The sequence below is a fragment of the Pollicipes pollicipes genome, unplaced genomic scaffold (genome assembly GCF_011947565.3).
Source record: "Pollicipes pollicipes isolate AB1234 unplaced genomic scaffold, Ppol_2.1 Scaffold_2555;HRSCAF=2994_pilon_pilon_pilon, whole genome shotgun sequence".
Taxonomy (NCBI): Eukaryota; Metazoa; Arthropoda; class Thecostraca; order Pollicipedomorpha; family Pollicipedidae; genus Pollicipes; species Pollicipes pollicipes.
The window spans coordinates 11,909,906-11,937,808 of NW_023596136.1; the positions used below are offsets into that span (position 1 = coordinate 11,909,906).

A 27,903-nucleotide genomic window follows, 5' to 3' on the forward strand; every position below is an offset into this window, starting at 1 on the left:
CTCATGTTGTCTTCAGAGTCTAGAAAACATGATTTTGTGTTGTAATTAGCTTTTTCCTTACATCCTTTTTATCTTCCAGCTAGAAATGTTGGCTGGGGGAGGAATCAGCATTGAGGGGCCCAGCCCAACATGTGGTGTTGACATAATGACAGGAATGCCAATTTTTAGGTATGATTAAAGGGAGAAGCAACCCATGGATCATGGTCAATAAATTAAGTCCAGAGAGAATGGTTTTGTGTTAAAGCTAGCTTTTTTTCTCACACATATTTTGTAATTTTCCAGCTGCAAATGTTGGCTGGGAGGAGGAGGAATCAGCATTAAGGTGGCCCGACCCAACAAAGATATTGAGTAGTGCCCTCGAAAATAATTTGAATTGACACTCCTGCATTATACATGACAGACATCACAGGTAACATCAGATTTGCTTACTACTTGCATGCAAAGGGCGATTTTGGCTTGCTGATTGAACTTCTATCAAGGTTTGATTGTTGGTAACGGAATGCGTCGTTCTGCTGTCACAGTGCACGTTTTCATAACCTGAAATACAGACTTTACATCTGCGTATGTAGAATGAACAAGAAAGCATGTCAGCCAACGCTTTTATCACTTACCCTGGTTCGCCGGTTTTTGTAACGCAGACTGGACTGGAGGGGGGGGGGGGGGGGAGAGGGTGATTCCCTGACGTTTGCAAACTAAGAAATCGCAGAAAAACTCACCTGGCTTTAGCGAGATCTTGTGATTGGTAAGAAGTCGCCTGTTGTTAATTGACCCTACTAGACCACGTCGAAGGTCAAATATCCCTGAAAACCAAACATCAGGTCTGCTTATATATACCAAACCATAAAGTGAAGTGACATGAAACATAAAGAGACGTGTTCTTTGTTTAATTATGAGTGCAATGGCGAGTAGTTTTGTCTGTTTTGGAGACTAGATTTCTAATGTAGGGTCCCGTTCTTGTGGCGGTGCCAACCCTTCGGGCGCGGCCCGCAGAATCGTCGCTTGCCCCCCGCCGCACCCGCCGGCCTTGAATAGTCTCGCAAAGGTCGTAAAAAACATTGCCACTCTGAGACCAGAATTGCTAGGGGCACTTTTTAGCTGTCAACACGCGTACAATGGATGTCCCAGAGGCTGCCAAAGATTTGAGCAATACTGCATAATATGCCGCATTGGTATCCTCATTGGTATCCTCAGAAGACCGTATGGGGGGGGGGGGGGGTCGCATCGCAAACCCTCCCTCTCCTGTCAGGGCGAATAACTTGTTCAGGAAGGGCTTTCCGCCTGACGTGAAGTTATTGATAAATTTCCATACAATGACTTGTTGGGGCACGGCGAAAGCGTCCACCAGTCAAAACATGTCACGCCAGGCTTGGAGCGTGCCAAAGGTGTGGTGGATAGTTGGACGACGGTTGAGATGGGGCTCGAAGCGCAGCGTAATTTTCATAAAGGAGCATGGCCTTGTAGAGGCCCCTATATTTGACGTCACTCCCAGTGCTGCTTGCTACTGGTTCGGATCTGCCATGCATTCTGCCGATATGGCTATTGAGGTTATTCGCTGCTTTCTTGCGGGGGAGGAAAGCAAGTTTAGCCGTAGATCGAGTTTAAACGTGAGGCCCCGGCAAGTCCCGGGGGGGCCGAGGGTGGAAGAAAACTCCTGACGTGATTGGGCTATCTCATTAGTCTAGGGCAGGTGCGCCTGCTTCCCTAGCAACAGCACTTATCCTGACATTTGTTCAAGGGCGGTGTTTGACTGAACGTTTCGGTTATGTGCATGACATTGAAAATTGCAGTGATGAAAGAGTTTCTGTGAAAGACTGATTACTGGTTACGCTACTGGGCATGGACTTTATGACTATGTTGTCATATGATATCGCATTACGTTACTGGCGACAGTTTTTCCTCCAAAAATTTGGTCTGCGACAAAAAGTACACTTTTACCACCCCTGTAAGTTGACCCCCCCCCCCCCATCCCCTCAACCGGGCGCGTTTAAGAAGTGCAGTGCTGTTAACTGAACCGAAAGGTCTTCAAGACGGCTCTTTCAGTTGAACACCCCATAGAAATGCGAAACACTCCCTCCAAGCATTTAAGAATCTATCTTTGATTTTGTCTAGTAACTTGTCGTACTCTGTTTATATCAAATATCGGCACAGGTTACCCCTTTTCTTGCGGCTCGCTGACACTGCTAGTGTGCGTGGATCTTGATACATACCCTGAAACCACGTGGCAAGTGGTGCAATTGTGGCAGAAAATTGTCCTTGCCCTTGTCGCTGCCCGACTGATCACTAAGTTGCTGCTATGGATAACAGGATGCCAATGGCGCAAGCTGGCAAACTTGTCATGAATGCATCAAAACAGTTTTCTTTAATGGATTTTAGAAGGGATGGCTTTTGGTCTAAATCGCTGCATTCTTTGAGAACTTGCTTTAGGAATCTGCTTCGCTCTTCAGACATGCGGTCGGTGCAGGCATGGCGCTGTCATGACGATTTGAAAGGCTTCGGCAGAATTCCATGGCTTTATTTCACATACAGGCTGTCACTTAAGGTCTGCTGTCCGCTGCAATGCAGACATTGAGAACGGGAAACTGGTGGCCGACATCCACCACTGTATTTCCAGCGGCAGAGGTCGTGGACAAAAAGCTAGCAAAACGGATAGTCATATGTGTACTAAATGCAAAGACGACGGACACCGTATAATTCAAAAGACATAAAAGACGCGGTGGGGGAGTGCCAGGGTCGGCTTTGCACCTGCCTTTCCTCCCAATATTCAGGTGGCTGAGATGGCCAGGGCCAGTTCTGAACACTGGGTTCGCATCAAAGCGAGGGCAAGGTCATTGGCTGACAAGGACGACATAAAATTACACGACTGGCCGATGTCAGGCGATAGAAACCACACATGCAAATATCTAAAATAGGAATTCGTCCAATAGTGTAACAGACCATGTGGTGCAATACCGTACACTTGTTGGTATAAAGCACGGGTTTACTGGCGTTCGTAAAAAAGTAAGACAGTCTGGCACACGGTTGTGAACTAGTCCGTAAGAAGCCGCGGCTAACATTCGTTCATGTTTTCCAAAGCATGGCCAAGCCAAGTGACAGTCACGCTTGGTCAAATGGCATTTAAAGACAAGCATTTCATACACACTGCTTAACAACTGGCGGCCGTGCGCGCTGGCAACCCACGCTACTTGTTTACCAGCGGACTAAGCCGTTCAGCCCTGTGCTCAACCTCACCGGCTGGACATTGACACACGTCATTGGCAGTGATGTCGAGCATCGCAAACACACGGACTCGAGGCTTCCGGCTGGCAGCAAGCGACTGGTAGCATTGTACCGAATGCAGTGCGGACCAGGCTTCATTGTGCACTGCACGGCCGCCGGCCGTGGCTGAGCTGAGCTCGATCCCAGCGCTCCGGCCATAACCCTGGCGCCTTAACTGCTCAGCAGAGCCTCACCACGCGTCGTTCGCGTCATTGCCCCGTGGCCGTGGAGCGCACGTCTAGCGACGACCGTCCGCAACTGTAGTTCGTATTCGGCCCATGGAGGTCGCTAGACGCGGCCGTCAGCCGGCGGATAGTTGAGGTGCCGTCCGGTAGAGGGCAGCTGGCCCGCCAGCGTGCACGAGCGGCAGCAGAAGCGCGCGTAGTACTGGTTGGCGCAGTACCGCGCTGACACGATCAGCTTGCAGTTGGCGAAGAACGGGTTGTCCGTACAGTTGGGATGAACGTAGGTGCCTGCGAAACCGTAAGTCAGAATGTGGCACTTGCGCTCACCCCAGGCGTGCGTGACATGACGTCAATTTGGGCTGTGTGGTGCGCCGACTGCAATGGTCATACGGCAGCCAGGCCGTCATGAAAATCGAATGCATTGAACCACATCCTGGTCAGATGTGATCGCATAACTCAAACATGCCTTGCACGGAGAAGGAAAATTAGCGTGGGGTACAACCCCTTGCCTATTCTGTACAACTAACTCTTGACTACTCACCCTCGACGACGATGCTAACGCTGCTTTCGGCGGTGCTGAACTCGTTATCCACCTCACATCGGTAGACACCGGTGTCAGACGGCTCCGACCTCAGGACAAGGAGATCGTTGCCTGCAGTGGGAGGACATGAATCATAAAACATGTCTTAGTGCTTTACCAAGCTAGAAAGCGAACAGCAAAAGAAAGATTACGTCAGAAACGGCAGACAAAAGGAAAATTGTGAAAAATGATGCCCGTACGCCTCCCCGTTCCCTTCTCCAACACACAACACACACAACACGCACAACACACACAACACACACACGAACGCACTCACACAAATTGTGACGTGTCCAAAACTGGCAAGATTTTCGAGCCGCCGTGCCGACTGACGGGCTACTGACCTTGTATGCGGAGCCGCTGGGCGGGCTGCACAAGCACGCTGTCCTTGTACCAGGTGATGCGCGGCTCCGGGTAGCCGGACGTCTCGCAGGGGATGCGGATGTCGACACCCGGCGCGAACATGGTCTCCGTCAGGTTAATGGACGCCCGCACGGCCACTGGCGCCACACAGAGCTCGGTCAGATCACGTCATCAGTCGCGGCGGTAGGTCATCGCGCGCTGCGACAGGGCGCGTGAAGGATCGCGGACGACTATGGCTATCATGACCGCAGCATCCTCGCCCTTGGGTAGTGGAGCAATAGTTCTCGGTATGACCTGCGGTGCCCCGGGGCTTACTGAGTGAGATACGTTCACGGGGAACCAGCTGAAATGAATTAGTACCATATACCTGGTAAGCAATGCCTTATCCATACTTCTCACCATGAAACCTGTTATTTCAAATGCGAGCAAACACTGTCAGCCAATACAAGGTATTACATGCATGATTGCTCTTCTTCCCTGGACTATAACAGCGTTGCATGTTATGCCATCAGTCTTGGGCTATAATAGATGCAGTTAGTACAACACGACTTAGTGGTAGTTAGGTCACGTTACACGTGCTAGTGATTGATTAAGAGAGAGCCGGATGGTTACCCAACCCTGGCCCCAGTCCCGCTTCCCCCAGAGCAGCTGACCAGCGGACCAATCTCGAACGAGTGGCGCTCTAGAAGCCTTCTGACGCCTGGCCCAGGAGGAAGGGCCTCCTCTCATTATGACCGTCAGTCGACTCGTCGCGCCGCCCACTCACCCCTCTGGGGTGTGACGTCGGTAATGGTGGGCCGCGTGGGCCGGGTGGCGTAGTCGGGGTAGTAGGGTTGCTCGCCGGGCCGGCGGGCCGGGAAGCGCGTAGGTTCGACGGCCGGCGGGCGTGTGGGCGGCTGGCTCGGCTGCTTCCGCGTCACTAGGAACTGCAGGAACGGCTGGTCCTCGGAGCGATCGCTGGTGAACACCGGTCCGTAGGCGCGCAGCTGGGTGGACCAGGAGACGGCGCGACCCTGTCCGTTGTACGCCTGACACGTGTAGGTGCCCAGGTCCTGCAGCCGCACCAGCCGCAGCACCAGCGTGTGGTCGCGACTCTGCTCCACGCGCTCAGAGGAGAGCGGCAGCATGCGCTGGTCGCGCCACCAAGTGACTGACGGTCGCGGCCAGCCGTACGAGTAGCAGCGGATGATGGCCGGGCCGCCAAGCTCCACCACCGGCTGGTCATCGGGCGGTGGCCGCAGAACGTCCGCCTGCCGCGGCACCGGGTCTGCGCCGCCACGCCCAGGTCAGGTCAGCCGGCTTGCCCGAACTCACTCGCCGCGCGCGCGTCGGCCGTTGCCCAATGACGGCCGGGCATCAGTCGCTCTGCACCCGACTCAGCTGCGCAGATTACTGATAGGTAGGCTCACCGCTGGGCATTGTGCGGGCTGTTGTCAAAAGTCGGCATGCGTTTTGGAATACGTGGCGCGCCGGGCATTTTATGGTGTTATAAAGACTGCGTGAAATAGTACGGATAAGCATGCTAGATTAGTACTACGACGGAGTTATTGAGTAGGTTGCATGGATGACTCTACAAAGCAGTACTCAACAGAAGGCTTAGACAGAGTGAGTTTATAACAGCCCAGTAACCGACTGCATGCAAGCATGGCACCACTCTGACGACGGCCGCCACACGTCGGTGCCGCCAGCTCACCGAGCACGTTGACCGCGACGGTCGTGCGGGCGGGCGCAGCCAGGCCGTTGTCGGCTGTGCACGTGTACTCGCCGCCGTCGTCCCGCTCGACGCCCACGATCACCAGCGTGCCGTTCCTCTCGAGACGGAATCGGCCGCGGCTCGTGTCCACCTGGCCAACAGCGTGGCGCTCAGTCACTGCGTCAGACTCTGACGGCACAGCCGGCTCGTGTCCACCTGGCCGACAGCGCGGCGCTCAGTCACTGCGCCAGACTCCGAGCGGCACAGCCGGCTCGTGTCCACCTGGCCGACAGCGTGGCGCTCAGTCACTGCGCCAGGCTCTGACCGGCACAGCCGGCTCGTGTGCACCTGGCCGACAGCGCGGCGCTCAGTCACTGCGTCAGACTCTGAGCGGCACAGCCGGCTCGTGTCCACCTGGCCGACAGCGCGGCGCTCAGTCACTGCGTCAGACTCTGGGCGGCACAGCCGGCTCGTGTCCACCTGGCCGACAGCGCGGCGCTCAGCCACTGCGTCAGACTCCGAGCGGCACAGCCGGCTCGTGTCCACCTGGCCGACAGCGTGGCGCTCAGTCACTGCGCCAGACTCTGAGCGGCACAGCCGGCTCGTGTCCACCTGGCCGACAGCGTGGCGCTCAGTCACTGCGCCAGACTCCAAGCGGCACAGCCGGCTCGTGTCCACCTGGCCGACAGCGCGGCGCTCAGTCACTGCGCCAGGCTCTGAGCGGCACAGCCGGCGCTGAGCCTCCGTCCCGGATGATGGAGGCTCGGCGAAGGCGCATTATCTGCCGACAGCACTGTCCCAGACGATCACAAGTGTCCGGCAGCTTACCCTCCTGGCACCGTGAGTCCAGGTGATGACTGGCTCTGGCTCGCCCTGCGCGATGCAGCTCAGAACAGCCAGCTCTCCCTCGTGAACTTCCACCTCGGGCTCCGACTGAACGATGCGGGCTGGAGACCCTGTAAACAGCCATATTGTCGGAGCGTGATGGTATCATAGAAAATGCGAATAGTGCTACTCACAGCATAGATTGTAACTTGAACAAGTCTTTAAGACAATAAACGACAGAGCAAGCAAGGAACATTTGCAAAACGGAATTGAAAGGGTTGAAGCAGAGTGTGCACCTACAAACCTGAACAAAAGCCAAGCGACCACATGTATTTGGTCAGCGCGCCGACATCGGCCAGCCCCAGACAGGTCCAGTCGTGGGCCGTCGTCACTGACCTTCCCGGCCCCTGGGGGGCTGTACAGGAGGCCTGGGGCTCGGCGGGTACGTCGGGTACGGTGGGTACGTCGGGTAAGGCCGCTGCGTAGCAGCAGTTGGCACCGGGTATGGCAGCTCGGTGGGCATGAACGTGGCATCGGGCCACATGTCAGTCGCCTGTAAAGAAATCCACGACATTTCGGGCCACACCTTCAGCGAAAAACTTGCGACCAAAACCCGCACAAGTCCCAAATAAGGCGTCAAATGCAATGCGGTGTATGCGACCAGAAAGCCCGACGTTGCCCAAAACGATTTTCACCAAACCCGAAAACCGATGTGCCTGCTGACGCGTCTTTGTTGAATGGTCGTAAGGATCAAGACGTTCATGATCTAAGGCCACATCTACTAAAGCCTGTACAAACCTGGGCTTGATAACGACCCCCAGCGCGTTGCAACTCTGGTCGAGCGCGTGGCGCAATTGACTAACCTCTGCTTCGGTAACCGGGGTCATGGTGGTGGTGGTGGAGGGCAGGACGCTGGTCTCCTTGACGATGACCTCCGTCTCACCGTCCGGCGGCAGACAGCGCAGGGAGCAGCCGTCCGAGCAGCACTGCAACAACACGTCGGCCCAGTGGAAATACGAATGGCCGCTAACTGCGCGTCATACGGTGGAGCCGGCAGACTGTCAGTCGCCGTGGACGGCAAAATACGTGCAGAGCAGCGGAACTGCGGTGCGTCAAACAACCGCTCCCGCAGCATTGCCACAAAAATCGAAGCTAGCTCAGGCTGGCGCCATTGGTGCCGATCCCTTTCACGTTCTTTGACAGGCAGTTAAGGGCATGCACATGAGCATGTGGGCATACCTTGAGGTTGTTCCGGCAATCTGCATCATCCCTGCAGCCGTCTCTGGCATCGCCGCATTCATCCACTGTGTTCGGTGATGTGCATTCGCCAGTCTTGTTTCCTGACACGGACAATAAAAACAGAATAAAAACAAGAACTTGATCGCGACGGCTGTTCAAGAACAGAAAAATACGGTAGTTTTCTTCAATATAGAGGCCGAACTGGCTTGTGACGCACCGCCATGCGGGGTGGTGCCAGTTGCACCAGTCGCGGACTAGCAATCTGGCGAGCCTATTGAACCATCGGTAACTACGGATCTCTACCCTATGCTGCCAACAACATTCCTTAGTTGGTGCCATCCACAGCAGCAGGATCGCTCCACAGCAGGAGCGCGCTGGAGTAGATCCAACGCCGCGGCAACCCACCACAGAGACGGCGGCGCTCGACAGCACCGGCAACAGCGCCTTACTGGAGCATATCTAGCCTGCGGCGGTCACCCGCTCCGCTTGCGACACTGGCTCACCGGGACGGCAGACGGCGCTGACGAGCAGACCACCCTCCTCGTCGCGTCCGTAGGAGATGGCGCAGCGGTATCCGGCACCGCAGCGCACCTCGCGGCATGGGTTGAAACAGAAGCAGCGCTCGCACTGCTGATCGTCCGTGCGCCGCTCCACACCGAACGGACACTGGACGGTGAGGAGGGGGTCAGTGCCGCTGGTCGTCCGCACGCCGCTCCACACCGAACGGACACTGGACGGTGAGGAGGGGGTTAGTGCCGCTGGTCGTCCGCACGCCGCTCCACACCGAACGGACACGACGGTGAGGAGGGGGTTAGTGCCGCTGGCTGTCCGTGCGCCACTCCACACCGAACGGATACTGGACGGTGAGGAGGGGGCTAATGCCGCTGGTCGTCCGTACGCCGTTCCACGCCAAACGGATACTGGACGGTGAGGAAGGGGTTAGGGCCCTGTGACACGCTGGGCTATTAATATTTGTAATCGTATTCAGTTAGCGCTGTCCGCAACGAGGGACGCGCTGACACTTGTCTGGCATTGTGCGTAGCTTACTTTAAAGGATGTGTGAACGCTCGGATTTTGTCCGTGGACGCCAGGGTGAATAAATGCTGTGTGTGTTGTCATACGCTTCAGCCTGTGAGCAAGCATGAACAGCCCGGAGTGAACTGAAGCCGCGAGGGAACATGGAGCCGATTGACGAAGTGAGCAAGCGCTGGTGAGCACCGCCAAATGGCGAAAAGGTACGTGGGCAACACACATTGAACAAAGACAGGCCGGTCGCGGCTGAGGCCCGTAACAGATGGGTGGAGACAGTAGACCGTTGGATAGTCACGCTCAGCAACACAGCTGTGGCGAGCTGCAGTTTCCGGCACTGCACTGACCCGCAGCGTCTGACACTGCTGCTGGTGGGGCGAGCAGTCGACCGGGGCGCCGGTGGTGACCGGTTGGGGGGCCGCCTCCTCCGTGGGGGCCGCCGTCGTTGCGATCGGACTCTCAGGGGTGCTGGCTTCTGGTGGCGGTCCGGCCTTTGTTTCGATCATGCCTGGAAAGCGTCGCGACCCGAGTGCATACGGTGAGCCGCCATTCGTAAGCCCATGGAGCTCACACATTTCCTGCGCACAACAAATCCTTGTAAATGACCTGAGATGAAGTGGTATTAATCAGCAGCAATTTCATGTCAGAAACCGTCTCAGCAGAAAAGGCCAACATCAACGTCCACTGTTGATGGAGAACGGCAAACATCACAATGGCACGTAAAACCGCCCCTCACGCGCTTTAAAAACGAAACACACCAACGAGCCTGTGTTGGAAAAACAAAAGGGGTGGTAATAGATGTGGCAGATGTCTCGTTGACAAGGTACATAAGGCTTACTTGTATCCTTCTCAGACTCCAGATCTGGAACCATTTGCTCGCTGCCGTCCACGCAGAGTGATTGACATTCCTCTTCCGTGGAGAACCTGCGTATGAATCGGGGTTAGCAACACCATCGAGCCGGTGACATTCATATCTCATTTATGCTAAATAAACACACAGTAGGATCATTCCCTATAAATGTCTACAGACCGCTAACTCCAAAAAATCCTAAAATTGACCGTTATCTGCTGTAGTCCATTAAGCCTTTATGTTTTGAAAGCTTCGCAGCAGTACATAATGGGCAAATGGTATGGTGTGGATTGATCGTACAGAAACCGAGTATCCATGAACATACGGATCATAAGTCTACTTAATAACGATAGCGCTGTCACGGAACGCTACCGGCCTCCGTCAGCACCGTGGCCGCGCCTCACCTGTTGACATTGCCACCGCAGCCGGTGTAGACGAAGGGCCGGCAGGTGTCGTCGCGGTAGTCGAAGTACCACTTGGTCTCGCTGCCGCCGCAGTCGCCCGGGGACGGTGGGATGCTGCAGGCGTCTGCGGCGCACGCACCAGACGTCACGGCATCCGCCGGCCAGGCGTCACGCATCCGCCGACCAGGCGTTACGGCGTCCGCCGACCAGGCGTCGCGGCATCCGCCGACCAGGCGTCGCTGTTCGACACTCACGCATCGGAGCATGCATTGCATGTACGTGCATGGGTACACCAGTGCTGGCAGCCATCACAACGATGCAGGCGTCGTGAATTACGGTAGCGAAGTTGTCGACTTACTTGGATTTTAGGTAGCGCCGGCTCACATTGATGTCCCGACACGACGGTTCGACCCGTAAAAAACTGAATGCGCAAGGTAGTGTACGCCTTCACCCATAGATGCGGTCACAAGCGCATGCTTAAATCAGCCCAGTGGTGGCACTAAGTAACGGACCAACAGTATGACGCAGATCACAAGCTCGCGTGGCCTATGGCCATTAGGCGGAGTTCGCGAATACGGTCTACCGCAGGAAAAGGGTGCCCATGACAGTATCTCTGACATGTGCCTGGTTCATATATCTTAAATATCTCTGGCTGGTGCCCAGACATGTGGCACTCCCGAGTATCTTCAGCTGATCTCTGCAGCCTGATGCCTGCTAGCACGGAGACGAGAGGCGCAAAGGACAGATGCACTGGGTCTGCCGAACGCCGTGGCCGCGGCTTATCTCACCTCACCCATATCCTAAACCCGTACCCGTCCATACCTCCCCGAGCTACTGTGAAGTACCCTAGCACCTCTCCGAGCTACTGTGGAGTACCCTAACGCCTACCCGGGCTACCGTGGTGTACCCTAGCATCCATCCGAGGTTCTGTGGAACACCCCAGCACCAAATGCCCCGTATGCGGTACCTGGCAGTGTCAAAATCCACCCTTCTCGCGGCACTCAGCGACACCAACGCGCAGCCTGTCTGCGTTGTTGCGTTGCTCAAAATCACTGACCCCCATCCTGTTCTCGGCACCGGGCAGTGCCAACACCCACCCTGTCCGCGGTACTCAGCGCACGTGCGCTTGCACTGCTCCTGGCTGACAAACTTGTTGTCGTTGCCGCGGCAGCCGCCGTACGTGAACTGCCTGCACAGCTTCATGTCGGCGCTGTAGAACCAGGCGCTGACGGGCGTCCGACACGGGCCCGGGTCGTACCGCTGGGCACACACCGGCGGCAGATCTAGCGGACCACGGCACCGAGGGCTCAGTGAGAAACAGGGCCGGGCGCGACGGGCTGGCCAGCGGGCTCGCGTGCTCGCTGAGCAGCTGGTGTTAGTCACTCGAAGGCGGTGGGTGATACACAGGCCTTGCACACTCAGTCTGGTCACCGGGTTTGCATGCTCTCGAGCTCGTTAGAAGCGGTTGGTCGCACGGTGCCTTTTTAAATGCGTCACTTTGCGACGATGCAGTTATGTGCAGTTAGTTCCGTGCTACAGAGCAGCATTTTTTTGCACACGAAAAGCATAGAAGGATGCTAACAGAATTTGGCTGTTGTAGCATGAACAAGGAGGTCCAGAGATCTTTCGCTTAATAGTTTAACCCTTGTCCGGGTTGGAGCACAGTGACCATACACAAAACACGTTGACTTGAAACTGATACAAATATTCAAAAGAACAGAGGAGAGGCAAAGAAGCCCAGGCTCAAGCTGGCCCGTCCAGCAATTGCGGAATCAGGCGCTCACGAGCGTCCAGCAGGACCAGGGTCGTACTGTCGAGCGCAGGTCGGCAGCAGATCTGGCAGCCCACAGCACCGCGGCCTCCATGACCCGCCGTGCCTCCAGGGTTAGGTCAGTTCAGGTTCAGGGTCACTTACGGCTGTAGCCCGTTCTATTAATATGAGTCAAGTCAACGTGTTTTGTAGATTAAGTGACGAGATAGACTGAAGACTGTAAGAGACTATAAAAACCGGACACTACTTTCGTGCCCGACTGCTACATCAACTACGTCTAGGCTGGCAGTATAAGATCGTTGCGTCGTCCTTCACCTTGCTCCTGCTCCGGCCTCTGTTCGGGAGCTGGCGTGGCCTGCTCGGGCCGTCTGCCCCTCGTCTCCGGCCTCTGTTCGGGAGCCGGCGTGGCCTGTTCGGGCCGTCTGTCCCTCGTCTCGGGCCTCTGTTCGGGCGGCGGCGTGGCCTGCTCGGGCCGTCTGTCCCTCGTCTCTAGCTCGGGCTCGGGCCGCGGCTCCTCCGCAGGGCCACCGCAGCGACTCGCGCACTCCTGCAGGCTGTCAAACTTGTTGTCGTTGCCTTCACAGCCGCTGTAGTCGAACTCGAGGCAGCGGCCGCGCTGCGCGTCGAAGTAGTACTGGCGCAGGGAGCCGGAGCAGCGGCCCACCACACGCGGCAGGGTGCAAACATCTGCCAGCGATAGTGGCGCACCCGGGGCTGGTCAGGGAACGCCCCAGAGCAGCGGCCCACCACGCGCGGTAGGGTGCAGACGTCTGCCAGCGTGAGTGACGCACCCGGGGTAGGTCAGGGAGCGTCACACACCGCTTCAGCGGTTTTGTGAGTTCCTCGCAGGCCGAGGATGTCAAAATGGCGGCCACCGAGGGGCGTCTGAACGTGGCCTGGGTCAGGGATTTACACGTCAAGGTTCCTGACGGGTTGGACGACTGTTTTCCTTGGCAACCGTATGGTAAAAAGCTCAAAGACTCAAATATTAGAAAGAACCCTCAATTCACCCTCAATTCACGCCGCCCTCAATTCACGCTGCTACTCAGCAAGCCACGCGGGTGGATGTACAAACAGCATAGCTTCACATTTCGCGTACCAAATGTTTCTTCCGCACAGGACACCTGATGCGTCAAACTCAAATGGGTATGTCCTCGTTTCTAAAAGAATGAAAACAGCCCGATATGCTGCACGCCAGTCGCGCGAGAGCACCACAAGGCTGGTCCCAAGACGCCGGCCTCGCCGGTCGAGAACCGCCGGCTCACCCTGAGCCGCGCCGCAGCGCTGGCGGCACTCGTCGCGCGTCCGGAACCGGTTTTCGTTGCCGCCGCAGCCGCTGTAGAGGAACTGGGTGCAGACGCCCACCCGAGCGTCGTAGTACCAGAGCGCCTCGGGGGAGGAGGCGGTGCCGCACGAGCCGGCGTCGCCCGGCAGGAAACACGACTCTGTCGAGGGGTCGACTGGGTCACAAATGGGCTGACTGGGAAACAGAGTCCGTGCAGGTACCGGCACACCGTCAGTAATGGGAGGGGGAGACCCTATCAGGCAGCTGAGCCGAACTGACGGCCGACACTCTTAACAGCATGACGATCCTCTCTAACGCCGTCGGTTTTGCCAGAGACCTGCTGAAACCGTCTCGCATGGTGTGCGGTCGTTGTCACTTAAATAATCGAACATCTCATGCTCGGACGGCGTCCTCCTGCATGGGCTGAAGCTATGCAGGGAAGTATACCCCTGGCCTGTCGGACACACACAGACACCTGGTGCCGCCACCGCATCTTGTGCAGCACTTGCGCGATAGTCACAGGGGACGCCGCTGACGGCGTGGCAAGCGCAGCGTCCGCCGTCGCCACTGACCCGTGCGGAACTGGGGTCGCTCCGTCTCGATCTTGCGGACCTCGCACTTGTCGCGGCACTCCTCATCCGAGCGGAAGTTGTTCCGGTTGCCGTCGCAGCCGCCGTAGTAGAACGGCTTGCAGCGGCCGTCCTGCAGGTCGTACGAGTAGCGGATGGTGTAGTTGGCGCAGGGACCTGGGTCCTGCTTCTCCGTGCAGGCCTCGGCCGCTGAGGAAGCGAGAGTGCGGGCTTAGAGAACAACAGCGACAGGCCAGAAACAAGCGTCGTGCATCACAGTGTCAAGATGCCTATGCAACTTCTGTGGCTCCCTAAGTTCTCGAATAGTTATGATCATCGCGAGGTTATATTGAGCAAGATGTGCCGCTGGCGCTTGCATCTGTTTGCAGTTCGGCCAGCAGTACTCAGAGCTAAAATGCTGATCGCTGCATTTGATCTAGTACACACCCTATCACTAAGCTGTGCCCCGAGGAAACGCCATTGCAGACATTAAAATACCTATCCAATTGGCTAAATTTTTGTACAATTTAAAACCACCTGGCAGTGGCACCACATAGCATGCCAGAGATCAGTAGCTTTCAAGACCTTTAAGATCAGTGGCCATGACCCGTGGTTCATCCGCAGTCACCAATTAGCGCCCGCTGTCCGTGGACACGTCTCTCCATGCTGATAAACACCACCGAACGTCACATTCACGTTAGAGCTGCGACGGCGGCCTGACCCAGGGCGCCGGCGATCGCAACGCCGCCTACCGTAGACGTGTGAGGGGCACGACTCCTCGCACTCCTCCTCGCTGTCGAACTGGTTCAGACTGCCGCCGCAGCCGGTGTAGTAGAACGGCGAGCAGCGGCTCTCCTGGTAGTCGAAGTACCAGCGCGGCAGCGACTCTCCGCACGAGCCCTCGGCACGCGGCTGGGAGCAGATGGCTGCCGCAGACCAGGCGGTGGTCAATGAGCGGCCGACTCCAGGTGGCTCATGACAGGCGCTGCCGCCTCCCAACATTGCACAGATAACACGGCGAAATAACGGCGTGGTGTAATAGATGTGTGCTTACCACGCTGTGTCCGCACATACAAAGAAATAATTGTAGTATGTATATGATTATTTTTTTCAAGATAATGCTGTATGCGCGCACGATATCAATAAACGTGACATAATCCTTGTGCATGTATTATGTTACTAAAATAACGGCGCATGTGTAGAAACTGTCTGCGATTATTTGTGACGCAGATTGTAATTCAACTGTATGATCAGACAGGCATGGCATGAGAGCTGTAAAGTTTTGGCTGGCCACGAGGAACTCAATTCAATCATCCTTTTTCTCATATCATCATAGCAAGTCACTGCAAATTTTGGCGAATAATTTTTGTGTTTGACGAACTTAAGTGAGAGTTGCAGCGGCAGATATTCCATCCTGGGTAACGCGCGCCGTTAGAATTAAATACGCCGATGCTATATTGACCACATCAATAGCTCGTGGATATCACTAACGGTAATGGTAATTTGAGGATCTAACCAACAGCCACAACACCAAGCTGGTGAGTATTTTGAAATTTATCTTCACTCCGTTCGGGCGCGTAGGTGGGAGTTATCCTGAGCGTGCTAAGGGGGCGTGTAGATGGGAGTTATCCCGAGCTTGCTAAAGGGGCGTGTAGGTGGGAGTTATCCCGAGCGTGCTAAGGGGGCGCGTAGGTGGGAGTTATCCCGAGCTTGTTAAGGGGGCGCGTAGGTGGGAGTTATCCCGAGCTTGCTAAGGGGGCGCGTAGGTGGGAGTTATGCCGAGCTTGCTAAGGGGGCGTATAGGTGGGAGTTATCCCAAGCGTGCTAAGGGGGCGCGTAGGTGGGAGTTATCCTGAACGGTGCTTACCTTTCCGGCCGGCCCTGGCGCAACGGTGCGTGCACTCCTCCTTGGTGAGGAAGTTGTTCTCATTGGCCTTGCACCCTCCGTAGATGAACTCCTTGCACGAGGAAGACTCCTTGTCGAAGTGCCAGCGCGAGATGTTGCCCTGGCACGGCCCAGGCATGACCTGTTGTTCGCACGGATCTGTGACAGACACCCAACGCCAACGGTCAGTCATTTCCCGCACTCGCTCCGCCAGCTTCACAGCGAGTCCCGACGTCTCTTGGACAAGTCCTGAGCGAGCTGGCATGGGGAACTTCTGCTAAGATCAGCTGCAGCAACTGCGCCGACTAAGGCTTACCCAGAGTGTCAGACACGTCGCAGACGTTCTCGCACTCATCGACCGAAGCTTACCCAGGGTGTCAGGCACGACGCAGACGTTTTCGCACTCTTCGACCGAAGCTTACCCAGGGTGTCAGGCACGACGCAGACGTTCTCGCACTCCTCGACCGTGGCGAAACGATTGCCGTTGCCCAGACAGCCGCCGTAGACGAACGGCTCGCACCGGCTGCGCTCGCGGTTGTAGTACCAAGACGGATAGTAGCCGTCACAGGCGCCCTTCACCACCGGCAGCTGGCACGCCTCTGTTGAGGCACGCCGGTGGGGTCAGGCAAGGTCAGTCGACACAGCTCACAGGTGCGGACGATAGCACGAACGGTGAGCAGAGCAAAGAGAGATTCTTATCATTGCCGAACGCCACGCAGGGCTAAGTTTGCTGTACTAGGCTTATGCGGTATCTGTGTCAGATAAAGTAAAATAAATGAAGGTAGAGCATACATATTATTAGTTTCGCGATGTTTCCAGCTCTCTAAGGACGATCATCCAATTCAAATGCTACGCTTAAGTGCCAGAAACAAATGGTCACACACTTAGCTCCTAAGCAATATTCCAAACATTAGTTGGAATAAGAGTATTGCAAATACAGCGAACACAAATGTAACGAAATATAAGAAAACGATTGCATTGGGATCTCCCACCCAAAACGTCCCACGCACCCATGCCTTCGGGCTCCACGCAGAGTGCCTTGCAGTCCTCCTGAGTCTCAAAGCTGTTGTCATTGCCGTCGCAGCCGCCGAACCAGAAGCGCGAGCAGCCGCCGTACTCCATGTCGAAGAACCAGCGCACGGTGAAGTTGCGGCAGGAGCCACGCTCCTTGGGCATGCCGCAGATCTCTGCGGGCCACGTGCCATGTCAGTGGGCCTTCGGTGGAGGTCGGTCTGGTGTCGGACTGGGTGGTGCCACACTGCCATGAGTCACGCGGCGAACACTCAGTGTGTACATCGAGGCTGCACAGCTGCATTTTGTAGCATGGAATGACTCCATTGGGATTTTAGGACTTGTCAAATCAAGCCTGAACACGCCAAGAAGGCCTCTAGGAGTTCTTCTGACCAGAGGACGGTCCCCCATCGCGCCCGCACACGAGCGTTCACGCCCTCAACAGCACAGACATACGCCAGAAAAATGGCCTCGCAGCGGATCGACTTTTTGGTAGACGCTTTTATGTCAGACGCTCTGTAATCAGTGAAGCGCTTTTGAAGGCAAAGGGTCACCGACGCAGCTAAGGAACATTCAAACCAAAGCTCAGGACCGCGGTCGGCGGTCGGGCAGTCAGACCTGCCGGCTCCTTGGGTTTGTCGTCGCAGCCTTCGAACTTGGGTCCGGTGGCCTCTGTTTCGCCGTCCGGACAGCAGCCGTACGGGTACGACTCGCAGCCGCAGCCGGCGTAGCCCGGCCCGCTGGCTTGCGTGCGTCGGTCCGGACAGCAGCCGAACTCGGCGTAGTCGCAGCCGCACTCTGAAACGGCACGAACGGGATCAAACAGAGCGGCGGGGTCACACAGAGCGGCGGGATCACACAGAGCGGCAGTGTCACACAGAGCGGCGGGATCACACAGAGCGGCGGGAGAGCTGCGGCCGACGCGTGCATAGGTGTGTGACGCTTGCAGCTGAGCGGGAGGGAGCAGAGGGATAGCCTCCAATGGCTTGAATTAAAGCCGATCGAGAAGAAAAGCACACACACACAGTTCACAACCCGCGGAAAATGCAAATGTAACACGCCGGCTACTCTTTATTGGGATTTTAAGCCAATGACAACATGCGTAGTGGAGACACAGTGAGTGCGTGATAAGCCACACGGGCGCGAGATGGAGGATGTATTGAACTCATCCTGGTTTACTTCACATTACAAACAGTCGAGGAAAATAAGTGGTTTAGCCACAAGGAATCTTTGAAAATGCCTTTTCTTATTCAACCACATGCATGATTCAGGAACACAATTCAGGAACCCAACACACGGCCACACCGCCATTCGTGTCGGTCCGGCGGCGGACTCACCCTCCTGGTTGGGGCCGCCGTTCGTGTCGGTCCGGCGGCGGACTCACCCTCCTGGTTGGGGTCACCGTTCGTGTCGGTCCGGCGGCGGACTCACCCTCCTGGTTGGGGCCGCCGTTCGTGTCGGTCCGGCGGCGGACTCACCCTCCTGGTTGGGGCCACGAGCGACGGTCTGGCCGTCGGGGCAGCAGCCGTATGGGAAGGTGTGGCAACCGCAGCCGAGGCTGTCGGGCCCGGCAGCCGGCGTGTAGCCGTCCGGACAGCAGCCGTGCTCGGTGTAGCGGCAACCACAGCCCTCCAGCGCCTCGCCGCGCGCCAGCGTCCGGTTGTCGGGGCAGCAGCCGAACGCCGAGTACTCGCACCCGCAGCCTGAGGCGCCGGGCAAGCGACCATCCACGTGAGTGGCCAGACACAGGACGAGAGGTGGGAAGAGGGAGGAGAGAGTGCGAGAAAGAAAGTGAGATGTGGGAATGTGCAATTGAAAAAACCAAAGGAAACAGAGTAAGGGTTAGATATACGAGTTTCATAATGTCACTGTGCCGAATACGGTTGGCTGTAACCGCCATCTCCTGAGAAGATTTCAAGCGGCCTAGCCATAAACCTGACATGCAACGCAAACGCGTCAGGTCATCCCCAATGTAGCCAATCAGGATAGCGGTGATGCATCACACAATTAACGTCACTTGAATTGTAAGCGGCACGTGTTGGCGGATGGCACCATCACTAGCACCTCACCCTCCAGATCCGTCCCACTGGCCGGCGTGATGTTGTCAGGACAGCAGCCGAACTTGGTGTTGAGGCAGCAGCCCTCCTGGTTGGGGCCGTGCGCCGGGTAGAAGCCGTTGGGACAGCAGCCGAACTCGGAGCTGAGGCAGGCTGCCGGACATCCCTCGCCGTTGGGGCCAGACGCGGCCGTGGTGCCGTCCGCGCAGCAGCCGTGCCTGGCGTGCACGTGTGACAGACGTTAAGGACTCGAGTCGCCTCGAGGAGCGCCACGGGGCTGCCGCCGCCGTCGATCGTCGCCGTTAACGTCCGCCGGCCGTCTGCGAGGCCTCCAGTGTTTTCGTGGGATATCGACTGACTGATTGTGCCACAGTCTGAATGGATTGCCCGGGTTAGGAGAAAAGCCAGGGAGTTCCACAGTGATGTAATTTATAGTCACGAAAGCATGCGTAGCCGATGGAAGCGGTGGTACGGCCGAGAGATAGCTTACGGTGTGTCTGTGCAGTTTTTGGCGTCATCCATTTTCTTGTCCTCATCATCGACAGCCGGCGCCTCGGTGTCCTTCTCCGGGCAGCCCTTGTCGAACGGACCCTCAGCTGGGTCGTCCGACTCGGAGCAGCATCCGAACCTGACCGGACGCATTAGGTGGGTCAACAACTCGCTCCTCGCTAGCGGTGAGAGCTAGGGTCCGGAGACTGGACTTAGTATTACGCTTTCATCCGTCTGATTTCTCAGACAGATTTAGCCATAGGATGGCATCCGAGACCCAACTTTGTATTCAAACCTTCCCCTCCCCAAGCACCGCAACCACTCGTCCATATGTGCACACGGCTAGCCGCAGGGGTACGCCTGCGTCTACGCAAGGACATCGGCCGCCGCCTACTTTTCACCTACTGGGCAAACCGTGGAAGTAAGACGAGACCTGCAGAAAGCGGCAAAACGAGCGTACTCACTTGCTGATCTCGCACTCTCGGGTGACGTTGGGACAGTTGTCTGCCTCGGGCCCCGAGAGTTCGCTGAACTCGTCAGGGCAGCAGCCGAACAGCGAGCGGCTGCAGTCGGCCACCGGCGGACACTCGCTCTCGTCCTCCGACTGTGCTGGCGTCACGCGGTCCGGACAGCAGCCGAACTTGGTCTTCTGGCAGTTGTCCAGCTGCCGCGACACCGTGCGGTACCGGTCACAACAGGCTGTTACTCCTGGCCCTTGTGGTGCGCGGAACTCCTCTCACCGTGGCCGTCATTGCGGGGTGTACGTTGGAAATGGCTAACATCAACACCTAACAACATGGAGTGGCCCTTGTGGTGCGCGGAACTCCTCTCACCGTGGCCGTCATTGCGGGGTGTACGTTGGAAATGGCTAACATCAACACCTAACAACATGGAGAGAGAAAAAGCAAAAGGCGAAATCGATGGCGATCCCCAGCACGACGATCGATGGATCAACGATCCTCGGCAAAGAAGTCAAGTTCGCTGGTTTGTCCGCAGGTTTCCGGCGGACACAACTAACGGTCGCAGGCTCCTTACCGGCGGGCAGTCCTTGAGGAAGGGGCCGGCGGCGGCAGTCAGCCCATCCGGGCAGCACCCGAAGTCGGTCGCCTCGCACAGGATGCGAACAGGCCGAGGCACGCACTTCTTCTTGGACTTTTGCTCCTCCTTCTCACCGAAGCGTGGCAGAAGCTCAAGGTCTGAAAACGCAAGCAGAGTAAACAGGGGTGCATATCGGCCAGTCAGGGCGTCTGCATCAATGTCGGAAAATGGCTACACTGAAGTCGTTACGTGCACAATGATTTAGATACAAAGCGGAAGCATTCAGATAGCTTTTGCCGAGTTAGTGGCTCTGGCGGTTGGGACGATAGCATTGAATTCATGTTTTCTTCATTAGCAATTCATTTGTTATACTGATGGACCACTGAAATATTTGCAGCATATCTAAATGATGCGGATGCATTAACTAATTTCAAAACCTATTCAACAAATGCGTTGGTATTTATGTTTTCTTCATAAGTCGGTGTGCAGTACTTAAGTTTTAAAGGGTTCAAATGAGTTGACTTCTTATAAAGCTGAAGAACACTATCACTTACCGTCAAAGTCTCCAGATCCTGAGGCATCCGCTGAGCCTTCTCCCGATATGTCTCCAGAGCCCATCATCATGTCGTCGTCTTTTTCTGCGCTTCCGTCCATCAGTTGGTCACCGCTGCCGGCCATTTCGTCCATCCCGTCCAGCATGTCCTCATCGCTGTCGTCACCGGACTCGCCACTCGCGTCGGAGGATCCCTCCTCCTCGCTGCTCTCCTCCGGCGAATCATCCGGAAGGTCTCCGCTTTCGTCCGAGTCCACAGCGGAGCCCGACTCGTCCTCCCCGCTTGTCTGCTCATCAATGTCATCTCCGGACACTGGCATTTCTCCACTCTGCATCATGTCATCTCCACTCGCGTCCCCGCTTTCTTCATCCTCTCCGCTCATGTCTCCGCTTTCAGACACGTCGTCGCTGTCTATCATGTCTCCGCTTTCTATCATCTCTCCGCTTTCCATCATGTCTCCGCTTTCCATCATGTCCCCGCTTTCCATCATGTCTCCGCTTTCCATCATGTCCCCGCTTTCCATCATGTCTCCGCTTTCCATCATATCTCCGCTTTCCATCATGTCTCCGCTTTCCACCATGTCCCCACTTTCCATCATGTCTCCGCTTTCCATCATGTCCCCACTTTCCATCATGTCTCCGCTTTCCATCATGTCCCCACTGCCTTCGCCACTGCCCGTCATTTCTCCGCTGATGCCATCGTCGTCAAGGAGGTCTCCAGACACCTCTCCTGACCCAATCGTATCTTCTCCTGAACCATCATCCCCAGACATGTCTCCGGACATATCTCCAGACATGAAGTCCGACAAGTCACCAGACGCTTCTCCCAACACATCCCCGGATATGTCTCCGGACATGTCTCCGGACATGTCTCCGGACATGTCTCCAGACAGGTCATCGCCAGCCTCGACCTCAGGTGGCGTGTCTGGTGCCGGAGCGCCAGACACCTGGCGTTTAACACGGGACTCTTCAGTGGCCGAGGCTGGCAGCTTACCATCCGAATCACCGGATGACATCTCCTCCACCGAATCGCCAGACTCTGCTCCGGAAATTTCCTCGAAATCACCGGACGCGTCACCAGAAAACTCGCCAGACGCGTTCAGCGCTTCCTCAGACGTATTCATGCCCATTTCGCCGGAGCCCTCAGACGAGCCGTCAACAGGTGCCTCGCCCGACATGTCCTCGATCCCTTCGGCCATATCTCCTGAAGTATCTCCAGAGGTCTCCTCTGCCACCTCCCCAGGCATAACATCCTGCATCTCTCCAGACATATCCTCCGGCATTGCCCCCGACATATCCTCTCCCATGCCAGACTCCTCTTCGGACGAGCCCGATCCCTCCTCAGACGAGCTCGAGTCCTCCTCGGACGAGCTGGAGTCCTCTTCGGACGATTTTGAGTCCTTTTCTTCTGAAGCATCCTCCATGCCCGACGCCTCTTCGGAGTCCTTCTCCCTATCAGCAGCCTGAGCGTCCAGGGCGCGGCCGAGCAGGTCGTTGAAACTGACATCCAGCTCGTCACCGGAACCAAAGATGTCTCCGGACCCGTCGCCCGATCCGCTGCCCAGGAAGTCCAGTCCCTAAAAATGCCGGCAATGGGAGCACCCTCAGTGATAATTAGCTAAAAAATAATTGTTCGAGACTAATGAAATGCTGTCTCCGCGTGTTTCAATGGATTAGTCACACTAACAGACAGGCATCTTTTTAGGTTTAACATACGAACCTTCTGAAGGTTGTTGTGTGAGCCTGACCCCTACCATCAGATCGCGTTATTCCGGATCAACGGCAGAATTTGGTGGTGAAAGTTAACCGCGCCGCAATGCTCGGCACGGCGCGGCCTGCCCTTCGACGTCACCTGACCTTAAGCACGGCCGCTGCCCCCGCCCGCAGGTCATTTCCGTCAAGGACAAATAGTGGACGCTTAGAGCGACTTGTACCCGCTTCGCCAAATGGGAGTGGATAAGGCAAAAGGCAGGTGCTCTAACCCACTGAGCCAGCGGGACAGCAATATACATATATGTGTACACTGTAACCGTATGCTTTTTGAACAGTAAATGTATGAACGCCGCATAATCATTTCCAGTGGATGCACCCTAAAAGTTGAAATTATTATCATCCGTAATTGTGCATCGTCTTTCAATCACGGCCAAAGGGGGACATAAGCAAGGAAATCGACACCATGAACGCTACCGGTGCACTTTTGGCATGGTGCACTATTCAGCACATGGAAAGGGTAATCATGGGACCCAGCTGTTCATGAGACTGTTCTCAGTGACAGTGATGTTAGTTCGACGCAGCACAAAGTAAGAACAAATATCTTTGCTGAACTTAGCATTGATCGCTTTTGCATGAATGCGTGAACGTGCTAGTGATGACGACCGTCGTAAGTAGGCGAGACTAAAGGAATCATGAGGCGCGCTCCTCAGCCCGGTCATCTGCCACCATTATCTGTGCAGAGTGTAGGCTGGGGCCAAGCCCGTCATTTACTCACGAATTCCCCGTCCAACGGACACTCGTCGTCCAGAGCACTTGGGTCGAAGGCCAGCGACGCCAACTCCTTCAGCTGCTTCAGTTCCTCTGAAGACGACCGCATCATACGGTAAAAACGGGACATGAAGGAGCAGAGGTACGTAGCAGGAGGCACGACGCACAGGCGCTCAGACAGGGCATGGCTCGAGGCACGGCGAAGACCTGTGACATGGCTCCACACGGCACGTGGTGAGAAACCATGCATGGGGAGACATTGCGCATGGTAAAACATGTGACCAATAAGGACGCGAGAGGTGGTGAAATATAGGAGCAGGTGAGAAACAAGAGGTGAGAGGACACCTACGGTGATTACACAGGAGGTGGTTAGACACCGGACGAAGTGAAATATGGGGAGGCAAAAAAGTGGTGAAACGCGGCATTTGGTGAAAAACAGGATGTGTTGAGACACAGACAAAGCTGGGCTACGTAGCCAACCAGCCGATCACGGGGTTAGACTATTTGATCTACACTCCAGTGAGTACTAATATCTGTTAGCGTATAAATATCTCAAAAATGGTTCTTACAGCCTGCAGACAGCCTTGACTGGCCTCTTTTTACGGTGTGCAGTGCGAAACTACCATTAAATACAAAGGCAACAGATGAGTGGCGGGCGTAATGCCGTTAAAGCTCGGATGAAGGCGACGAGATGCAGACCTGCAGCGTCGCATTCCATGTCGTTGCATTCCTGCAGGGCGAACGGTATCTGCTTGTCGTCGCAGAGCGTGATGTCGACCCTCTCCTGCCCGTCCGTGCAGAACACCTCGCGCGACTGCGAGCCCTTCTCACAAGACTTGGAGCACTGGAACGCCACAGAGCATGCTGGTCTCGAGCAGGCTGAGAGGATCGCCCGTGAAATATGGAGCCCTGCAGCAGTCATGCCATGGTAAAGTCGGGTTTCAGTGCCATTAAGCTCAGCGACTCCATTCTGTTCAGGTCTGTGCTCAGTTCCATTCTGTCCAGTTTTGTGCTGTTTCCTTCCGTCCAGTGCAATGCCTGTAAGAATGATGCGTGGTCGTCCACCTGACTGGGACCCAGTCAGTGTGACTTCAAGTAGTGTCATTGCGAACACGGCTGTAAGGCTGGTATTATTACAGGCGAGGTGATCAGAGCCAGCTGGGCTGCGGCTGTCTGTGAGGTTGAGCGTACAAGTGCGTCGGCAGGTGAGGGTAGCGCCCCGTCTTTGAAGCGTGGCGGACACCACCCTCATCCCCGCTGCCCGACCCCTGCGGCGTCTCACCGGTCCCCAGGGGCCGGACATCCAGCTGGCGTCGCAGTTGCCCTCAGCGCCCTCGCACGGCTGCGAGGCCTCGTACTTCTTGGCAGGGTCGCACTGGTCGTCGTCGCCGGGCACGATCAGGCCGTCGTCGTTGACGGAGGCGCAGAACACGCGGCGCGTCTGCACGCCCGGTCCGCACGAGGACGAACACTGCAGGCGGGGGCGACGGGGTCAGCGTCTCCGGACCTGGGTGGAGGCTCTTCATAGATGATCAGGCGAACGGCTGATGCTGAACAAGAGCCGGAGGTAAGGTGGTGGTTTTGGAGTCGGGTGTCTGCTGTATCAGTAATATCAGAAGCCAAATGACGGATTCACACCACATCAGCAGCTGAAGAACGACCACAAAGGAGTGAATGACAAGCAATGGAATGACAAATAATGAATGATGGAAGTTAGATAAAAGGGTGATCTAAGCAAAATACTTCAATGATAACATCGCAAATTATGGATGGCATGGAAAACAAGCATTCAGGCGAGGGAGGGAAAATGACGGAGAGCGAAAATGTACAGGAGTGTAGTATGAAGGTTCTGTCCGCGATCCATGTACGCAAGATATTGTTCAGTTTTTAAAGCAAAACCAGCCCTTTTCAGATCGCATTTCCGTTGAACAAACACACATGATCAACCTCGTCTCCAGACCGACTCCAACCCAGCTCTAGCGCTACTCTCCCCGCTGACCGGGGCGACTCGCGGAAGGGCGGCGTCCCCGCACTCACCTCACTCCATTGGGTGGCATACCAGCTGTGCGGGCAGACGGTGGTGGTCAGGCACTCCTGCTCGGTCTCCGGCCGGCGGCCGCTCTGGCAGTATTCGTCCGCGTACACCTTGCCCTCCATGTTGACGCACTGCACACTCCTGGTCTCCGTCACAAGGCCACACTTCTCCTCGCACTGCCGGGGCGGGCGACGGGTGGCGTTTGGCGTTGTGCGGGAGACGGCTCCAGGTGCGTCGCTGTTGGGGGCTAACAAGCGTGGCGCGGCCATTTTACATCTCAAATTATTTAGCGTCGCGATGCCTCGGTCCGGCCGTCGAGGCTGACAGCGGGCGCTGGTCACAGGTTTGAGCTCAGGTGGAGACACTGGAGACAGGTCTGAGTCCGTCCCGCGCTCCGGCACACTGTCGCCCAGCCGGCGCACTCGTAGCTGACTTACACCGCCCCGCGGTGTGGTGCTGGGACTACCGGTTTGAAATGTCACGAACACCGTCGAATGGAGAGGCCAGCCGCGGAAATTTGGTTTGAGTTTACATCATTTGCTGGAAACGATTTTCGATCACGCCTCGTACCACGCGAAAACCATACAGGAATTCTTTGGCCCACGGCTTTCCTACGCCCACCCGGCGGTGCGGGCGGTCGTGGCGCCCACGAGCCTCTTCATCTCCCGTCGGAGTCTCCCCACCAGGGGGGGGGGGGAGGGGGAGAGGGACGCTCACCCCGCTCCAGCTGGACGCGATCCAGTCGACGCCCTCGCAGGGTCTGAGCATGCAGGGCTCAGTGGCGTTCGGCATGTCACCCTCGCACTCGGCAGCGTCCAGAAGCTCTGTCTTGGTGTCAGTGACGCGGTGGCACAGTACCTGGCGACTCTTCTCGTCCTCCCCGCACAGACTGCCACACTGCCAGAGGGCACGGCCAAGTGTCAGTGACATGAGGTACCATCATTCTGGCATGCCACGACACCGTTTTCTGGTATACACCACCATTTGCAGGTAAAAAGCACCATTTTGAACGCACAAACCTACGTCAGGAAATGTCTGCATCGTTTATTTTGCAAATATCAGGAAAATTGTCTCATCTCAAGAAATGATGTGTAGTGTCACTTGACGGCAGACCGAGCAGCTCATGGAGGTCACAAAACTCACCCCGTGATACAGAATCCTAATAACTATCAAGGCGGCGATAGTGCCCGTGAGGTCTTCAGTTGACGAAGCATAAATCCCATCAACCCCAATAATCAGCTGAGCGTATTGTGCTTGACCGGTGCGAGTGAGATTGGGTGCGCGTGGTGAGTGTTCGGAGCTCGTGTAAACAGGCAAGATCCGCACAGCATTTGGCGCTCTTCAGCCCGCTGGACCAATAGCGCCGCTCCCAGACCCACGCCGGCGGCACGCACCGGTGACCAGTCGCCGACGTGGAAGGTGGGGCAGGCGGACGTGTCGGTGTTGCACTCCTGCATGTGCGCCGGCCGGGTGCCCAGCGTGCGCGCGCACAGGTCGTCGTCGACCACGGCCTTGACGGACTCCTGCACCTTCTGCTCGCAGGTGACCTGGCGGATACTGGACGCCGCCGGCGCCGCAGCCGGCCGAGCAGGCCGACCACTCGCCCACCTTCCAGCTGCGGCAGGCGAGCAGAGGTCGGGTCAGGTCGGGTCAGGTCAGGACAGCGCAGGGCAGGGGACAGGGCAACGCTAGGCGTGGACAGGAAAGAGCGGGCAGACTTGGGTAAGACAGAGTAGGGTAAGACAGAGTAGGGTAAGACAGAGTAGGGTAAGACAGAGTAGGGTAAGACAGATCAGGGTAAGACAGAGTAGGGTAAGACAAAGTAGGGTAAGACAGAGTGGGGTAAGACAAGACAGAGTAGGACAGCAAAGGGCATGCGGAGGGGCATGGCAGAGAATGGAGGGGCAAAGTAGGTCAGAACAGGTCAGTTTAGGGCAGCTTAAGGGCGGAGGGGGCGAGACGTTGCCACATGAACTGTTTCGCGGTGACTCTGACGCTGGTAGTAGGCGTCAGACACGAGTTGTCGCGCTCCAGGTTCACCTCAGTCGTCACCCTCACCAAGCCTGACAGGCTGTCCGGCGGACATACACAAACAGGGGAGTCACGCGTGATAGATGCTCGAGAGCACAGCAGTTCCCTGGTCTCGCAGTAAGCGCACCTGGCCTGGCAGGGCTGCTGGTTGCAGCTCTCGGTCTCCTCGGGCTTGGTCAGGAGGTCGCAGAGGTCGGGCGATACCTCCCGCATGTCCTGCTTCCTGATGCAGCTCAGCTGGCGGCTGTGGCTGCCTGTTGACCCATACAAACACC

At 56.4% G+C, this 27,903-nt stretch overlaps 1 protein-coding gene across 1 annotated transcript in view; it reads right to left on the minus strand.

Annotated features, from left to right (window-relative positions):
• Positions 1–2,496: 2,496 nt before the first annotated feature.
• Positions 2,497–27,903, minus strand: part of LOC119108971 (papilin) — a 59,314-nt gene continuing 33,907 nt past the window's right edge. The window contains exons 11-46 of the mRNA XM_037232520.1: positions 27,756–27,882; positions 26,990–27,212; positions 26,315–26,494; positions 25,600–25,773; positions 24,845–25,033; positions 24,262–24,406; positions 23,570–23,655; positions 21,083–22,658; positions 20,526–20,686; positions 19,955–20,154; positions 19,492–19,629; positions 19,014–19,219; positions 18,423–18,647; positions 17,563–17,742; positions 16,944–17,120; positions 16,356–16,532; positions 15,916–16,092; positions 14,801–14,974; positions 14,052–14,258; positions 13,460–13,639; positions 12,510–12,881; positions 11,521–11,706; positions 10,424–10,547; positions 10,008–10,093; positions 9,517–9,677; positions 8,644–8,806; positions 8,141–8,241; positions 7,765–7,887; positions 7,298–7,454; positions 6,905–7,032; positions 6,557–6,754; positions 6,077–6,227; positions 5,150–5,650; positions 4,365–4,520; positions 3,982–4,092; positions 2,497–3,728 (exon numbers count right to left, since the gene is read on the minus strand). Of these exons, the coding sequence (XP_037088415.1) occupies positions 3,544–3,728; positions 3,982–4,092; positions 4,365–4,520; positions 5,150–5,650; positions 6,077–6,227; positions 6,557–6,754; positions 6,905–7,032; positions 7,298–7,454; positions 7,765–7,887; positions 8,141–8,241; positions 8,644–8,806; positions 9,517–9,677; positions 10,008–10,093; positions 10,424–10,547; positions 11,521–11,706; positions 12,510–12,881; positions 13,460–13,639; positions 14,052–14,258; positions 14,801–14,974; positions 15,916–16,092; positions 16,356–16,532; positions 16,944–17,120; positions 17,563–17,742; positions 18,423–18,647; positions 19,014–19,219; positions 19,492–19,629; positions 19,955–20,154; positions 20,526–20,686; positions 21,083–22,658; positions 23,570–23,655; positions 24,262–24,406; positions 24,845–25,033; positions 25,600–25,773; positions 26,315–26,494; positions 26,990–27,212; positions 27,756–27,882 (7,805 nt within the window). The 3' untranslated portion in view covers positions 2,497–3,543. The remainder of the gene's footprint in view (positions 3,729–3,981; positions 4,093–4,364; positions 4,521–5,149; positions 5,651–6,076; positions 6,228–6,556; positions 6,755–6,904; positions 7,033–7,297; positions 7,455–7,764; positions 7,888–8,140; positions 8,242–8,643; positions 8,807–9,516; positions 9,678–10,007; positions 10,094–10,423; positions 10,548–11,520; positions 11,707–12,509; positions 12,882–13,459; positions 13,640–14,051; positions 14,259–14,800; positions 14,975–15,915; positions 16,093–16,355; positions 16,533–16,943; positions 17,121–17,562; positions 17,743–18,422; positions 18,648–19,013; positions 19,220–19,491; positions 19,630–19,954; positions 20,155–20,525; positions 20,687–21,082; positions 22,659–23,569; positions 23,656–24,261; positions 24,407–24,844; positions 25,034–25,599; positions 25,774–26,314; positions 26,495–26,989; positions 27,213–27,755; positions 27,883–27,903) is intronic.